At 42.1% G+C, this 17,412-nt stretch overlaps 1 protein-coding gene across 3 annotated transcripts in view; it reads left to right on the forward strand.

Annotated features, from left to right (window-relative positions):
• Positions 1–17,412, forward strand: part of akt3a (v-akt murine thymoma viral oncogene homolog 3a) — a 104,474-nt gene that overhangs the window by 68,348 nt on the left and 18,714 nt on the right. For all 3 annotated transcript variants that reach the window (XM_058381328.1, XM_058381338.1, XM_058381346.1), the window contains 8 exons: positions 5,338–5,463; positions 7,528–7,639; positions 9,643–9,787; positions 10,721–10,852; positions 12,202–12,267; positions 12,828–12,896; positions 14,846–14,968; positions 15,381–15,509. In XM_058381328.1, coding sequence (XP_058237311.1) covers positions 5,338–5,463; positions 7,528–7,639; positions 9,643–9,787; positions 10,721–10,852; positions 12,202–12,267; positions 12,828–12,896; positions 14,846–14,968; positions 15,381–15,509 — 902 coding nt within the window. The remainder of the gene's footprint in view (positions 1–5,337; positions 5,464–7,527; positions 7,640–9,642; positions 9,788–10,720; positions 10,853–12,201; positions 12,268–12,827; positions 12,897–14,845; positions 14,969–15,380; positions 15,510–17,412) is intronic.

Below are 17,412 nucleotides of genomic sequence, written 5' to 3' on the forward strand. Positions count from 1 at the left end.
TTTGCTCTACAAAGCATGTGAAATGTAAATAAGTCTTAGTACCTGCCAAAGACAGATGTCCAGCATCCTGAACCAGAGTATCATGCTCTTTGATGTAATAGCGAGGGAACGTTTTGCAAACTTCGCGAGCAAATAAACTAAGCGAACCAGCCTTGTTTGGAAAGCATGTTTCAGCAGCTGTAGCCAGACACAAATCATTTTAAGTATTCTGCAGAAAATCTCACCCGTGCTTAGAGAGACATCACTGTGAGGGTTGTGTATTTAAAACATTCAAACTCTCCATTTGTGTGCGGATGAGTCAGAGAGAAAGAAAGAGAAAGAGTGGGCTCGTGTTGCTGCTAGTGTTGCCATCGTTGCTAAAGCAGCTCCAAAAATGTTCTCGAGCAAGCCTGCGCTGAACCGAACGCACCTAGCACAGGAACAGCTCCGCTATAATGCTGCCCACGTCTGCGGGCGCGTGCCTGAGCCTGGGCTACGCTGGAGCGGCTGTGGACACTCATGCCCAGGCGAGCTGCTGCCGCTTGGAGTGCCCAGCGTGTGCTGGAACGCGGCAGGCACCACTCCCACAGCACCCATCACATGCTCATCTTTAAGCCATCTGCAAAGCAGAGCGCTCCCAGCCAAAGCATTAAATTAAATCCTTGTTTGGACTGATTAACAAATGGCCTTGTTTTTTGTGTTCGTGCTTTTTCTCTCTTTTGTGTCCCACCCCCCTCCTCATCCCCCTCCAATCATCCCCCCCCTCGCTCTTTTCCTCCTGCCTCCATCCTGCACGAAACATCATGGAAGTAACGAGCGAGTTTCAGAGTTTCGTGCAAGTTTGCAGAGCGGGTGGCGATGTTTTTTTTTGGGGGGGGGGGTTGCGTTTGCTCAAGAACGCGTCTGTCTGGAAGCGGCCTGTCCAACTCCCTGTCCCACAGGCGTCCGGCTGTCACAGACCACAGACAAATGAACAATTAATCTAGGCTTGTAATTGAATGGCGCCCAGTATGATATTTTAATTGTGCAGTTGGAGCTGTCTAGATCGCAGAACTTAATGGGAGAACGAGGCAGGAAATGAGAATTTTCCACTGCATATTTACAGCGTATCCCAAATCAGCATTAGCACTCCTGGTATTGAGAAGACTCTCGACGTGAATCTTCCAGGAGCATTCTGGTCAATACCTTGTGCAGGTGTCTGCAAACCTGTGTGTGTGTGAGAGACTCTCAGATGGTTTGCGACCAGGCCAGACCAGATCTTCTACACACTTTGGATTTGAAGGACACTGGGCTATAGGAGCTGCCCCTTTATCCACTCTAGTACCTCAGTGATGTCCAACTAAACCATTCATGTTGCTTTGTGTTTCCTGGTACACATTGTAGACATTTCAGAATGTATAACCATGCAGCATTTAGACATGTCATGCCATAAAGTATACGGATGCACTTAGTAGACACTTGACATTATCCTTACAGGTATATTTAAGTGCTCTATGTATAGTTATTCATTTTAGATATCCTCTTTATATTAGATGTTAGGAAATGTTAGGTAAGACTGACTCATCATTCAAAAAGTCTTATTTTGCCTGAAATGACAAATTAACAGTCGTTATAAATGATAAAAAAAAAATGAAATTATATTACATTTCATTTTACGGAATCTTGGATCTTGTGATTATTAATTGGTGTCATATAAGTTGGGTTTGAAACACACACAAACACAGAAGACACTGACTCATAAAAGTGTATACTACTACTACTGATTATTATTATCTTGATTATTATTATTATTATTAGTAGTAGTAGTAATTGTAGTAGTGTAAATGGAAGCAGAGTGGCCTGGTGGTTAGCATGTTTGTGTCATACCTCTGGGGTTTGGGGTTTGTGGTTTGACTTCCACTCTACCGTGTGTGTGTGTGTGTATGTGTGTGGTTTCCTCCAGGTACACCGGTTTTCTTTCCCAGTCCAAAGACACACTGATTGCTATCTCTAAATTGTCTGTAGTGTGTAATTGTGTGGGATTAGTTCCCTGTGAGGGGTTGCATCCCATCCAGGGGGTCCCCTGCCTTGTGCCCTCAGTCCCTGCAACCCTGTGTAGGACAAGTGGTACGAAAGATGGATAATAATAATAATAATAATAATAATAATAATAATTAGAAGAAGACGACTTTTGTATGAGTAGTTTTTTGCATTTGCATAAATATTTTTCCTCACATTTTTATATTTTTGAATATTTTTTCTGCAAATTTGGTGTTAATGACGAATCAGTTCTTTCTTTGCATTGTGGATGTTGCAGGATACGTCTTGCAGAATACTTTCTCCATCTTTTCTGCTGATCAGTCAACTTTATTTCTATTATTATTAGATAAACTGCTAGACAGAGACTTTCTTTTTCCATCAGCTCACACCCTTCCACTTCCTCTCTCTCTCTCTCTCTCTCTCTCTCATTCCTTCTGTCTCTCTCTCTCTCTGTCTCTTTTTGTGGAAAGGCGGCTGCCTCTGTTCAGCTGCTCCCTCCTACCCATCGACTCCACCGCCTGATGGAGGCATAGCGGCGAAGACCTCCGTCTCCTCAAATTAACATGAGCAGGTGTTTTTCTCTGATGTGTTAATTAAGAGAAGCTGGTGTCATTATGCTTTAAGTGGATGTTACAAATAGAACATGTTGTTTATTTCCTCCTCTGATGGAAAAAAAAGTGATCAGAGCTGTCACAGAGGCCTGTGTGTCACTTGCTGGAGATAGCGCCTAATTACCAGGAGTTTAGAATCAGAAAGCACACGTCTGGGGATTCTCCGGCTTCTGCGCTCACGTGGCTACCAGATTGTCTGTCTTAATAGATAAGATCCGAGGCCGTGAAACTCTGCCGGTGCAGCTTCGAGGTTAGATATCGCAGATTTTAGATAGTTTATCATGCATATGGGAAACTAGCATTTCTTTCTGGGGTAAGGTGATGGAGAAAGAATAATTTGGAGTGAGAATATTTTGCACGGCTTATTGTGTAGCTGTAGACACTGTTCAGTGACCACATGTCCTTGTTTCTAGGGGGAAGAGATTTTATATTCTAAATAATTTTTTTTTGCATTATTGATAAACTGATGATTATTAAGCATAATGAGCTTTAACTGTGTTTTATTGCTGTAGCTTGGCAGGTCACTGTGTCACAATTCATTGGAGCTTTTTTTGGACTGTCCCTTTTGTTAAGTGACCCATTCATTCATTCATTCAACCGAGCCCAATGTTTAGCACTGAATTTCTTTGTCCTGTCACACTCCACAGTAAGGCTTTAAGAAGTAGCTGTTTTAGTAGTTTTATTAGTGATTATTAATCAGTAGTTTATATTTGCAAAGGAAATGGTGACATCAAACCAATATCTGCCCTCTCTGATGCCCCAAGTGCTTGTTCATAATAAAAATTCGAAGCTACTAGAGGAAAAAACATCTCTAGAGGACAACAACATGCCACTGTACTGGTAAAAAAGAGATGAAGTCAGGTCCGTAATTATTTCTGCATATGCTACTAGCAATAGTTCTGTATATATTCTGTATGTCTAAGGCACCTTACTGCTTCTCTATCTCACAACGTTCCCCTGTCACTCGTGTTGTGGAAACTAATGATGTCATCATCAGCTAAAACACACTCGTAGGTTACTTTACTCCCTAAATAAGTGCAGACTTGTGTACGAATCCTAACTCGGACCCATTGGTTGAAGATCTGTAATCAGGAACAGCTCCTGCTGCCACACATCACTGTCCAGCACCTTGCTTGTGCTCTGAAAAGGACAAATTCTTTTCCTCCCCAATTTTTCTTCCTAATTTGGTGACCTGCCAATTTCCCACCCACCCACTAGCCATGTCTCCCCCTCTCATATGACAGCTACAACCAGGAGGGATGAAGTGTCTCTCACAGGCTTCCTCAGAGACGTGTGAAGCTAGCCACCACATGTTTCTGACCTGCTGCTCATACTGTGACACACTGCAGTGTAACACAGAGCCAAGCATTATCTGCCTTCTTCCACATACACCAGTTCACAGAAGCTCATGATTGGCTAGTGTTGCTATGATTGACAGGGAAGAGAGAGAGAGAGAGCAGGCCATGTCGTCCCTCCCTCCTAAAGAGCACCAGAGAATTGGTTGAAATTGATTTCAGCTCTTCAGCTTTTCAGTTGTGACCCCGCCCTTTTTACCAGATATCTTATTGGCTGCTTTTGACATGACCTTTTATATTAAAGTGTCTGAGAATAGATAGTAGAATATATTTAATAGTGAAATTGAGGTTTAACCTATTCCTACAAGCAGGCTAGGGGAAAAAAACAAAAAACCTTTCAGTCTCAGTTGCATACTGACCAGCTCTTTCTTTAATATAGACTTTTTTTTTAAACCCAGAAACCTCAGGCATGATGCCCTACAGTAAAATGTGCCAGAAGTTTTTATTTGAGTTATATTTATGTAACACCTGTGCTGATTTGACATCTAAAACCGAACTTACCAGACAAATCTTCATCTGATGAGGTGTAAATATAAGCAGTGCTGCAGATAAATTAGCCTTAACACATCATTCTAAGTACCACATGCCGCATAACAGATCTATTTAATGTGCATTAAAGTGTCGGTGTCTGGGAAAATGTGTGTGTGTGTAATAGGCTTGCCCCCCCATTCATGCTGATGTTGACACTCTTGTAATCCTGCTGTTGATTATTAGATGGTGCAGGCTGTTGCACCAGAAGTTTTACATGGTAATACAATGAGAGCAGCTGCTCAGCAGATGTTGTGTTTTCACTTTAGTCTGGAGGGGTTAAAGGTTTCAGAATCAGTTCAGAGTTGTCTCTGTGGCACCTAACAGACCAGATCCTACAGGCCTTTGGCCCCCCCCCTTCTCCCACCCTACATACTCCAGGGTCAATACAGTGTGGACTCTGTCCACTCTAACATCTGCCTCTGAATTTAGATAAACAGCACCCGAGTTGATATCCAGCTCTGAGCTGGTGAACATGTTAATGATATAATCCTAGTGTTTGGACAGTGATTTGAAAGCAGCCTTCCTTACAGAGAGAATATGTGGTTAATGCACAAACTAACCAGTATTATTATTATTATTATTATTATTATTATTATTATTATTATTATTGTGGTGTTATTTTATTTTTTATTTATTTGTTTATTTTATTGTTCTTCTTCTTGTTATTAATGAATGTATGTATTTATTTGTTTATTTGCTTATTTACTTATTAATTAATTTTTTGGTATTATTATTATTAGCAAAGGTTGTTAAAAGGACCTGAATGCATCAGCCACAGTTTGCTGTCCTTTCCAAGTACTTGGTTGTGATTATGATTTTTTTTTTCCTTTATCTCTTTTCAGGTGAATATATCAAGAATTGGAGACCACGCTACTTTCTACTAAAAACCGATGGATCCTTCATTGGGTACAAGGAGAAGCCACAGGATGCAGACCTCCCGTACCCCCTCAATAACTTCTCTGTTGCTAGTGAGTGAACGTTTTGTGCCGTTGCCCTTAAGCTTGACGTTTGATCAGTAAAGGCTGTGTTGTGTGCTCTAGCTCTTAACTCTCAGTACTCAGGACATTACATTCTGACATCTAGGGATTGAGATATCAAATAAGTTTCTATGCTGTGAATCATTTGGTGATCGACACACCTGTACAAGAAATACATTGATTGATATCAGTGTAACTTCCTGCAGCATGTGCTTCTTATTTCAGATGACTAGAGTGGGACCTCTATTAAACTGAGTCAATAAAATATTCTTATAAATCGTGAATATTTATTCAGTTTGTTTTTATGCTGCTGTAGTTTCTCTGGGAGCATCTGGTGAAGTAAACTCGTTGGTAACCCCTAGAAAATGCGCACCATACACGTGCAAATGCTTCTCCATGGCATGCTGGGTAATGGGCCCAGAGAGCTGGCTCTAGGACTCATCGAGTGAGCCTCTGTCCCTCATCCTCCCATCCGTCAGGAGGCGCGGCCAGGTTTTAATCTAAAGCCTGGAAGAGAGAGGAGTGGCCATACATGCAGCCCAGGCTGCTTGGCAGGGGAGAGGATTGCCACATCTGTTGCAGAAAGCTGGGAGGCCAGGTGGTTGTGGGAGGCTCATAGTCTAATGTGCTGTCTCTCCCCACCCTGCCCATCCGCCTCCGGACCACTCGGACACACACTCTCACACATACACACACACACACACACACACACACACACACACACACACACACACACTGACCAGATCTACATCTGCCCACCAGGCAGAGCAATCAATATTCCCCAATTAGTCTATTCTAACAATGATTGCAACATATGACAATTTTTTCTTTGACTCCCAGTAATTAGTTAAATTTTATACTTTTAAACCTTTAAAATTACTATTATGACATATATTATTGCTGTATAATAATTAGAACAGAAATAGTCTCATGATTATTGCTTTTCGAAATGTTTCCTTCGTATCTTTGCTAATTTGTTCTAATATCCATTTTGTATTCATTTTGTTCCTCCACAGCGTTAATGCAAAATCTCGAACACTCACATGCAAGTTTGTTCCTTCGAAATCTTTTGATGCTAGTCAGTCCTAATTTGCAGTGAAGCGATTGCCATGTTTTGTCTCCTGATGTTTTCTGTGCTTGGCACCCTCTCAACCTTATTTTGGACCCGAGAAAGCTAAAGCACGGCACGAGCGGTGGAATTTGCAGCTTCTGGGTTGTTTAATTGGCATGCTCGCTCTGCTTAGCGGCTCTTGCTTCAAGCAAAGCTCGTCATCTGTGATCCTACGTGGCAAAGCAAACAATGCTGTCGGCTCAGCTTCTGCTCCTCCTGAGGTGTCACATTCCCGGCTGCTGTGACCTTGTTTTTCTGCTCACAGCGGGCGCCTCTAATTTTCATCTACGGCCCAGGTAGAGCACATACCCCATGACATCTGCGCCGTCGCCATTAACCTTCGGGACCGAATGTAGGCCGCGACGCTGTTTGCTGCCGGCTGGAATTGGCCAGCTGAGAACCCTCGCGATGAGCTGAAGGCAGAGTCTGCTACAACGATTCACCTGTCGTCCAGCTATTTTCCTCGCTGTCCGCTGCGACAATGATCCGAGCTCAGAGATCACCTCTGCTCCCCTACGAGCAAATATGCATTCAAAAGTAGAGAAACATCTGGTGTCTCAGACGTGTTCTGTTTATAGGAAAGCTGTCCATGTTCAGTTCATCTTTCACACCTCTCTCTCTCTCTCTCTCTCTCTCTCTCTCTCTCTCTCTCTCTCTCTCTATCATTTGTCTCCCTGTGGTACTACGTTGCTTTTTCCTACTCTCTTAGCCTCCCTTCTGCTAACAGACGTTTGATAAACAGGATAATGCGGGTTGAAACAAACAGTAACAGTTCCCTGCAGTTGGCCGACCTGACCTCACTACACACACAAAATATGCTCTCGATTGTAGGTCATGATTTCCTTTAGTTCGATTTTCAGTAACCGTGCATTCTGTGTTTAGACTTTAAGCATCAAATCATTTCTCATACCTCACTCATCTCCTTCCTTTTCCCTTCATTACAGAATGCCAGCTGATGAAAACCGAACGGCCAAAGCCCAACACCTTCATTATCAGATGTCTACAGTGGACCACAGTTATCGAAAGGACCTTCCATGTGGACACTCCAGAGGAAAGGTGAGTCTGGTTCCCAGTAGAGAAATACTTCTTATTAACACAGCGTGCTGCCGATTGCTTTGGCACACAGGAAAAAAAAATAAAATAAAAAAAAAATCCTAAGTAGCATGATTATTCTATCATCACTTAAAAAGTGAGGCGTTAAAAAAACGCACTGGCCTGTATCCTCCAGCTGTTGGTTTCTCAGCAGGAAGGACAAGTGCTAGGAAATACAAACAAAAAGCAGAAAGCCATGTACGCTGGCTGGCTGAGAGAATGAGAGTCGCATGCTGAGTGTTGGTCATTCACTGTGAAACACGAATCGCTGCAGTAATTGTCTCGCTCCTAATAAGATTGCTTGACATTTGATAAGAAACACAGGCTTCAGCAGAATAAATGGAGCTGGAGCCTGCTTAGAGAATGGGGTTTCTGTTGGGGGAAAAATTAAATGATAATGCAGCTAGAGGAGAGATTATTATAAACATCAAGCACTCACGTTTTTGTATGCCCTGGTATTTTACATGTTATGACTTGGAGCCAGTTTTAAGCCAGTTGGACTTATTTGGAAGATATACATACATCGACTCTCAGCAGCAAAGCCACCAGAGTTTTATTTCCAATGAGAGCTTTGTTACACGAGTGACGGCGAGCTCTGACGACTAGGTGTGGGCGTGTCTCCAGCGACGTGACGCAGATGAGAAAAGTTTTAGCGCAAAAATGGAGTGAATTGGTGTACCAACTGGTGGGGGTGAAGACAACAGAGAGCATGTGAGAGCACACACTGCTTCTCCTTCATCTCATATGATGTGATGCAGATATACACTGCTGAATTTTGTACACAAACACCAGAATGTTTCATTTTAGCACATAGAAAACTGATTTGTTGTCACGTGGAATGTACCACCCTCTGTTAAACGTTATCGCTATGGCAACCAGCAGTAGGAACGCTTACTAACGGCTTCATAGTACAGCGACTGGAGGCTTGCGGCGATAAACTATAGCTATATTAACACAAGCCATCATCATCAAAATCATGGGGAATATCGTTTAAGAATAGTGTTCATCTCTCCAGTACCGTTTCTAAGTAATTATGTTTTTTTCCCTCCGCTACATTGTTTAAAATCATTTTTAGACAGTGACGGTTAGGGCTTTTGGAGGAAATAATCTGGGTTCCGTAAAGACTTTATCGGTAAAAGACAGTGCCAAAATGTTCTCTCTTTGTTTTTGGCTTTGCTTTGCTTTTCTTGTATTTAACACTGCTGCTTTGGTGCTGAAACTGGACTAGTACAGCCCTGGCTGCTGCATGGTTAGATTCACATCTGCGTGCTTATGTGGAGCTGGCTGACAGGGAAGAGCTGGGGGAGGAAGACACACTCGCATCTACCCACAAATTTAATAATCCACTCTGTCTCTAAGGTTGTGGTTGATAAGGACAACGCAGAGCCTCCATGTGTCATTATGTCAGCGTAACATTTTGTTCGGTTTCAAGAGTCGGCCTGTTAAAAGTTTCCGACAGGCACTGATACGCTTTTTCGAGCTCATAGAGTGACTCTGAACTTGAAAAATGACACAACCGTCTGCTGAAACAATGACATACAGCAGGCCTCTCTGAGATGTATTCATCATTATTAAACACACACATGCTCAGAAATATGAATGCATGACTGATTCTACACAACAGATGTTGTTGCTGCACAACAAATGAAAACTCGGTGGAGCCAACATGTTTGCAAAGACATCTCGGCCACTTTAGATCCGTTAAATGATGATGTTTCTGCTTGTTCACTGTCACGTGTGTCGTCAGATACTTTTCAGGTCATCTGATCTGGGGTCCATGGGAAGGAAAATTTTATGTTGGGTTTGAAAATTTCAGCTCATATTTCTATATACACCCTTATACACCTCATATTTCTATATTCCTTCCCTTCAGAGGAATCCTAAGGCAGTAAAAATGAAAAATCCCCACAGCTTGCTACATCTTGCATGTTTTCTAAGTGTGTGTGTGTGCGTGTGTTTTGTCTAAGGGATGAGTGGACAGAAGCGATCCAGATGGTGGCTGATAAACTCCAAAGCCAGGAAGAGGAGCGCATCCAGTGCAGTCCCACCTCACAGATAGACAACATCGGCGAGGAAGAGATGGACATCTCCATCAGTCACCACAAACGCAAGGTACCACCACACCATCTGCTCACGCTCTGTGAAGAGAAATTTGCTTTGCATGGTAACAACATGTAAAAAAAAAAAAAAAACCATCATCATGATGAATTTTCTGTAGAATGTCATTTTATTTCATTATTTGCTAGCACTTTGCACAAAGGTTCATCAGTACAGTAACAAACAATTGTATTCGTTTATATTGTTTAAATATATTCAAAGTCAATTGAGTTAAATGTGTAACTCACATTACACAATATGATCCACTACTTGACATGTCTGCAGTTCAGTTTCAGAATTCTGACTGAACAGCAACTATGAATATTGAAGAATATTTTTTTTCTACTGACCTTTAGAACATTTCGATCTTTAGTAACTGATTTATCCTGACCAGGGTCATGATGGACACACATCCTGTACTGAGAGCAGGCAGGAAATCACCCTGGATGGGATGCTGAAATCTGTTTCAGGGCATCATAGACATCATCATATACACACACACAGACACACACACACACATTGGGGCAATGTGGAGTTCCTGGCTTGTTTTTGGGATAATATTAATTAATAATATTCAGACCTGAGATCAAACCCTAGAGCTTTCACACAGTATTGTGCTGGATATTAGGATCATTTATTTTATTTCATGCTAGTTTTTATGCTATTTTAGTCATGGATTGAATAAACATGAGTCAGTGCAGGTGTATTTTGTATTTCGACATTTAATCTAACATCACAACACTTTCTTTTAACTTTTATTGTGTATTAATTTGGAAGTTTCTGATTTTGTGTTCATTTCATGTTAATTAACTCAGTAAATAATGCTATTTAAAGTAAAATTAAGGTAAGCGTTATGTTTAGGTGTTTTGACCTTTCCCATAATCCTAATGGACTTTTTATTTACACCATATATTGGCTGTTTGTTTATTTTTTGTTTTTTTATTGCAGACAATGAATGACTTTGACTATTTAAAACTACTGGGAAAAGGCACTTTTGGTAAAGTCATTCTCGTAAGGGAGAAGGCCAGTGGGAAGTACTACGCTATGAAGATTTTGAAAAAAGAAGTTATTATTGCAAAGGTATGCTGCATTACATTGTCGGATTATCTGATTTAAGGCTAGGGAACACACTGAGATGAAAAGGCAAACAAAAATATTTCCATTGTAGAGACTTAAATGAGAGAAATTATATGAGAGAGTTGCTTCAGTGGATAATCTTAGTGGTATTATCCCAGTTCTACTCATACTGAACATCCTTTCAGCACAGCTACGTTCATATATGAAGCGAGTCACACTGACAAAGCGACCGGAGATCGAAAAGTTTACGAAAAACACGGAGCGAATTGCTGCACCAATTAGTGGGAGTGTTGAAAGGCAGTAGATCTCACACTGCTTCTCCTTCATCCCATATGACATGCCGCATGTATACACGCTGCTAATTTTTTATCCACAAACACCCAACTCTCCCTCCAGAATGTTTCATTTTAGCAACAAGAAAACCGATTTGGAATGCTAGTTACACCACCCACTAATAAACACCATCACCATGGCAACCAGTAGTAGGAACGCCTACCGACGACTCCATAGTAGAGCGAATGGAGACTTGCGGAGATCAAATCAGTGTATGTGTGAACGCAGCATTAAGTAGTGTCAGTTGTGGAAGAGGTAATGATTTATAATCCCACTGTTCGGTGTCACCCAGAAGAGGATGAGTTCCCTTTTCATTCTTATCATTTTTGTTTTTCCAGGCAGATGTTGCTTTTCTTTCTCTAAAACTGTTTTGTGACACTGTCTCATTGTTAAAAGAGCTATACAAACAAACAGTTTGCACTTTAGGATGTTTTGCAGCTTTGAATCGTTGCATCACACACAGCCCTGCTTCTGTACATGTGTTTGTGTTAAATCTTAAAACTTTGAACACTACATTGATATGTATAGAGCAGGAGAGTAGGCAGATAGAGAGAGAGAGAGAGAGAGAGATTTTTTTCACCCAAACGGATGTCAAGTCAATAAGCTTTTATTGTCATTTCAACCATACATAGCTGACGCAATACATAATGAAATGAGACGTTTCTCCAGGACCATGGTGGTACATAAAGCTACATAACATCTAGCTACAAATAACACAGCGCTAACGACAGAAATGAGTTTTCCTAGCTACTGAAAGTGCAACGTGTGCAACCTGGAAGCCTCATCTCACAGTCTTTTGAAGATCAGTTGATTAACCAAGCAGAATAAGGTTCAGCTCTGGACTGATCACACTGATAAGCTTTTTAAGGATAAGTTTAATGGCACTCCTATAGCAAAAGCTCTACAGTGAGACTTATTCCACAATTTATTCCATCACTGTTTATATATTAGTTAGAGCAGAACAGGTAGGAAGGTAATATACAGTAAGGCTCATTTCCTTGTCCTTTCGCACGCTGTAGGACGAAGTGGCTCACACGCTCACCGAGAGCCGAGTGCTGAAAAACACCCGACACCCCTTCTTAACTGTGAGTACACACACTTCCTAATGACTTACTGTACCGCGGCCGAACGTACAGGAGTTGTCTGCGAGCGTAAAGCTTCACAATGCTCGTCTCCTATATGATAGCGCTCTCCCCAGGGTCTAATTATAATGCAGAGAATAAACTGTTATAAATTAGCAGCACAAATGTAGCTGTACATCTGTTGAGAAGTCGCCAGCGAGAGATAATTTCACTGACACTCCAGATGCTGTTGTATACCACATTTGATACGCAGCAGGTTCAGAAAAGGGAAAAAAAACAACAACAATTTACCTGGCACAAACTCAGAAGGCTGCCCCTCTTCACCTTCACCTGATTTCAAAGTTAGCATCAAGGCCATAGTGAAAAAAGCGCAGAGCCTTTGCTCTCGAGCGATATCCCTGTTAATTTGCTCTCGGGAGAAGTTTGTGTCTTTCAGCATATGTTTTGAGAAGATGCTTCTCAACATACGTTTGTGTTTGCAAAGACATATGTTGTTATAAGTTGTTGGCTTTTTTTTTTTTTTTCTTCTTCCCCTAATGGTGTGTATCTGCCTGCTGTTTTAGTCTTTGAAGTACTCATTCCAGACAAAAGACCGCCTCTGCTTCGTGATGGAGTACGTCAACGGAGGAGAGGTATGTACTGTATGTAGTTGGGCTTGCCTTGTGTGCTCGGATGGAGTAGATACACGCTCGTTCGTATCGCCTCGAGATTCTTTGAAAAAAGTTGATTTGGTGATTTGTAAACCAATTTTGTTATCCTGCATATAAACGAATGGCTTCACTGCTCCGGAGAGGAACGGCGATGGCGTGGACTGTCTTTACTCTGCGGTATCCATCAAACTGCTTTTTATCCCAGCACGCTATCATTGATCAGATATAAAGCAGTGCTGTACATAAACAAACACCTGCTATCATCGCTCGAAATCCCATTATGGGTGATTAATATCATTATTAATTAGCTGAAAAAAAAAAAATCATGTATGTTTCCTCTAACAAACTAGCTACATCAAGTACCTTTACTGAAGACCAGTCTAGTGGAAATTTGTTTAGTATTTAAGCTCTATAATTCATAGTAATGTACTTTTTTTTAATGAACACACAGACTGTGCATAAATAAGTCAGCAAACACTCTTTTGTCTGAGGAACTGAGCTAATATTGTCAGAACATTGATGATTTTTTTTATAGAGCTTATATCAAATCCTTGTTAACATTCCCATTGATCTCTTTTAAAGTTAACCAAAAAAAAATAATAATAAATAAATAAATGTCCCAGTGAGGGATTTAAATACTCATAGCAAAGTGTTAGGAATGAAGTTGTCTAAGCAGGTATTTAGGAAAGCAAACTGAATTCTATCTCATCCTCTTCACCATAGCTTTTTTGTACTTCATGTTTTTTTATTTTTTCCTCAAAAGTTTCTTTGCTTAATTCAAATAGAAAAGGTTTTTTTTTTAAATTTACATTTCTGGCATTTATTTCATTTTATACGATTGAGTAATTGAGGGTTGAGGGCCTTTGCTCACTAAGCTTCTACATCCTCCCACTTTTTCTATTTTTTTGTAATTCCATACTTCATGTATTTAAGAGTTTGTCTCTGTATGTGGTGTATTCACATAGTAGCAAAACATATCACAAATCTTAAGTTCTATCAGCCTTTTCTTTATAAGGACTGATGAATGATTTTGTGTGGTATCTGCAAAACCCTGCAGCTATTCCACCTACTCCTCTTCCAGAAAGTTTCCAGCCCGTGACTTTATTCTTCAGGGCCTCAGCGTTTGATAAATGAAATTCCACCACCAATGGCGCTGTTTAATCACGGAGGCAGCAATCTCGCTCTCATTTTCCCCTCAGCCTGCAGTGTCACCTGCTCCCCCGGCCCGGTCCGGGCCGATCCGCTTACCTCCTCACACTCCTCACACTCAGCCCTCTGCATGCGCTGCTGCCCCTTTCAAGCCGTGCCGCATTCACAGCTGCCAGCGCACTGATGAAAGCACACCTGTCCTCGTATACTTTGCTGCGCTCTCACTCCGTTTCTCACCTCCCCCCTCCCTCCTTCCTCCCCGACTGATCGGCGGGCCCGTTAGCGCTCCCCGGACAGCCATATTCAACTCCCTCCCATAGCAATTAAACGGCAGAGCCTCCCTGCCGGGCTCCTGGGTAATTTGTAGAAGACGAGCTCAAGCGGAGACGAGGGCCAAGCAGTTTGAAAGAAACCCTTGACATCTGACTGGGAGAGACAGGCGAGGGTGGGGGGGCATACTCCATAAAAAAAAAAATGAGGGCGATGATTGCGGGGGAAGGGGTGCTCCTGCCACTTTGATGGGACGTTAGCCCGCGAGCGCACTAGCGCTGCCTTTAACAAGATTGGTGTATTGATTAAAATGCTGATTTAACAGGCCTCGCCGGCCTCTCTCTGGAAAGCCAGGGATGATGCGCCAGCTGCTGTCTGGGTTCGCCAGGCGTCCTCCGAGGGCCCTGCCATCTATCATCTCAATATGGCGATGGGAGGCAGTTTGTGTTGTGTTAATTTCCTTCAATAAATCAGTAATTATTGCAATCCTGTCCCTGCTGTTTATCTTGCAGCTGTTTTTCCATTTGTCGAGAGAACGGGTGTTCTCAGAGGACCGCACGCGCTTCTACGGCGCCGAGATTGTCTCTGCCCTCGACTACCTGCACTCCACCAAGATAGTGTACCGGGATCTCAAGGTAAACAAAAACGAATTAATAAATAAAAAAAGAGGGAGGGAAGCAATCACACATTTTGGAACGCCTGTTGAGTTCCTGTGCACTGCTTTTATTTTGGCGTGTGGCACGGGACATGGAAAATGTAATTAAAAGCTGTAGAGTTTGAAGCTGTTTTTTTTTTTTTGGAGAGGGTTGATATCAAACTCTGGTGCCTGCCAAGAAACAAAAAAAAAAAGTACTAAATAGCTGGAAGGATCTTTTCCCTGCCATGGTGTATGAAGTGTAGATGGAGTAAATGGTTTCATACAAAACATCAGCATGTTCTCTGATGTGTTTAAACAAGTCCGTGTGTTTAAGCTTAACAACAGTATATCCCATTATATTGTGAAAAAGACAAATAAACACTCATGATGTTTGTTTTTTTTTCCTTTAGTTGGAGAATCTCATGCTTGATAAAGATGGCCACATTAAAATCACAGACTTCGGTCTGTGTAAAGAAGGAATCACTGATGCTGCTACTATGAAGACGTTCTGCGGAACACCAGAGTACCTGGCACCCGAGGTAACAAGCTCACACTGCTGAAGAGCTCATTACCACACACACCAGAGCTGATCTCACTTCATGCAGTAAGGTAATAGGGAGTTAATGAATCTGTAAGAATGATCTTTCTTCACTTCCAGCACCAGTTAATGTTGGCATGCCCGGAGTGTGCTGTTGTGTCTGTGTGATGATGTTAGATTGTAATGTCTCCAGATAAAGCTGAGTGGCATGACACTGTTTACTAATAATTCATGAATCACAGCAGCAATCATTTCTTAACAGCTGTTATCTTAAGCTCTTATTCGTCGCTTTACATTGTTCTCACCTTCCACTGGGCAAATATCCTTGAGGTCACATTTGATCCAGGATCATGATTAAAACTCCCCTAGGCTTTGGAACAGCTTACTTTCTGCTATCAGACTCTTTTTTCCTAAATAAAATCTTATCTTGTACCGCACTTTAAATGATCTTCATAAATAATTCATGATTACTTCCTGGAGGATGCCACTAGTGTTTGGTCAGGTTGTATCTCAGTCTTGTATGCAGCAAGAGATCACGCTTAAGTACCTATTTGAGTGTTTGACCAGCTGTTGCAAGTTTTCCATGGGATCTCAGTGTTTCAGCATGCTTGTCAAACAGGACAGACACAAAGATTTGGCCCTGTGCCTCCTACAGTTATCATCCTGGAAGGTGGGAGTGTCAGTGCTTGGACAAGTCTGAGTAACAAGCTGCATTTATGTGAAAATAGTGTCCCTCCAGGTGCTCAGCCTACTGACATGATAAAGTCCTGGTGCGGATGGTGGTGCTGGTGGTGGTATTGGTCTTGGTGATTGTGATTTTGGTGAAGGTGCTGGTGGTGTTGGTGCTGGTGGTGTTAGGGATGGTGCTGGTGGTGGTGTTGATGTTTGTGGTGCTACTGGTGGTGGTGGCATTAGTCTTGGTGATGGTGATTGGTGGTGCTGGTCGTAGTGCTGCTGGAGGTGTTGGTGAGATTGGTGGTGTTGGTGATATTGGTAGTGTTAGGGATAGTGCTGGTGGTGTTGGTGATATTGGTAGTGTTAGGGATGGTGCTGGTGGTGTTGGTGATGGTGCTGGTAGTGTGGGTGATATTGGTAGTGTTAGGGATGGTGCTGGTGGTGTTGGTTATATTGGTAGTGTTAGGGATAGTGCTGGTTGTGTTGGTGATATTGGTAGTGTTAGGGATGGTGCTGGTGGTGTTGGTGATGATGGTGTTAGGGATAGTGCAGGTGGTGGTGATATTGGTAGTGTTAGGGATGGTGCTGGTGGCGTTAGGGATAGTGCTGGTTGTGTTGGTGATATTGGTAGTGTTAGGGATGGTGTTGTTGGTGATATTGTTAGTGTTAGGGATGGTGGTGTTGGTGATATTGCTAGTGTTAGGGATGGTGCTGGTGGAGTTGGTGATATTGGTAGTGTTAGGGATGGTGCTGGTGGTGTTGGTTATATTGGTAGTGTTAGGGATGGTGCTGGTGGTGTTGGTTATATTGGTAGTGTTAGGAATGGTGCTGGTGGTGTTGGTGATATTGGTAGTGTTAGGGATAGTTCTGGTTATGTTGGTTATATTGGTAGTGTTAGGGATGGTGCTGGTGGTGTTAGGGATGGTGGTGTTGGTTATATTGGTAGTGTTAGGGATAGTGCTGGTGGTGTTAGGGATGGTGGTGTTGGTTATATTGGTAGTGTTAGGGATGGTGCTGTTGGTTATATTGGTAGTGTTAGGGATGGTGCTGGTGGTGTTAGGGATGGTGGTGTTGGTTATATTGGTAGTGTTAGGGATGGTGCTGTTGGTTATATTGGTAGTGTTAGGGATGGTGCTGGTGGTGTTAGGGATGGTGGTGTTGGTTATATTGGTAGTGTTAGGGATGGTGCTGGTGGTGTTGGTTATATTGGTAGTGTTAGGGATAGTGCT

This window comes from Hemibagrus wyckioides, linkage group LG03 (assembly GCF_019097595.1).
Source record: "Hemibagrus wyckioides isolate EC202008001 linkage group LG03, SWU_Hwy_1.0, whole genome shotgun sequence".
NCBI classification, from domain to species: domain Eukaryota; kingdom Metazoa; phylum Chordata; class Actinopteri; order Siluriformes; family Bagridae; genus Hemibagrus; species Hemibagrus wyckioides.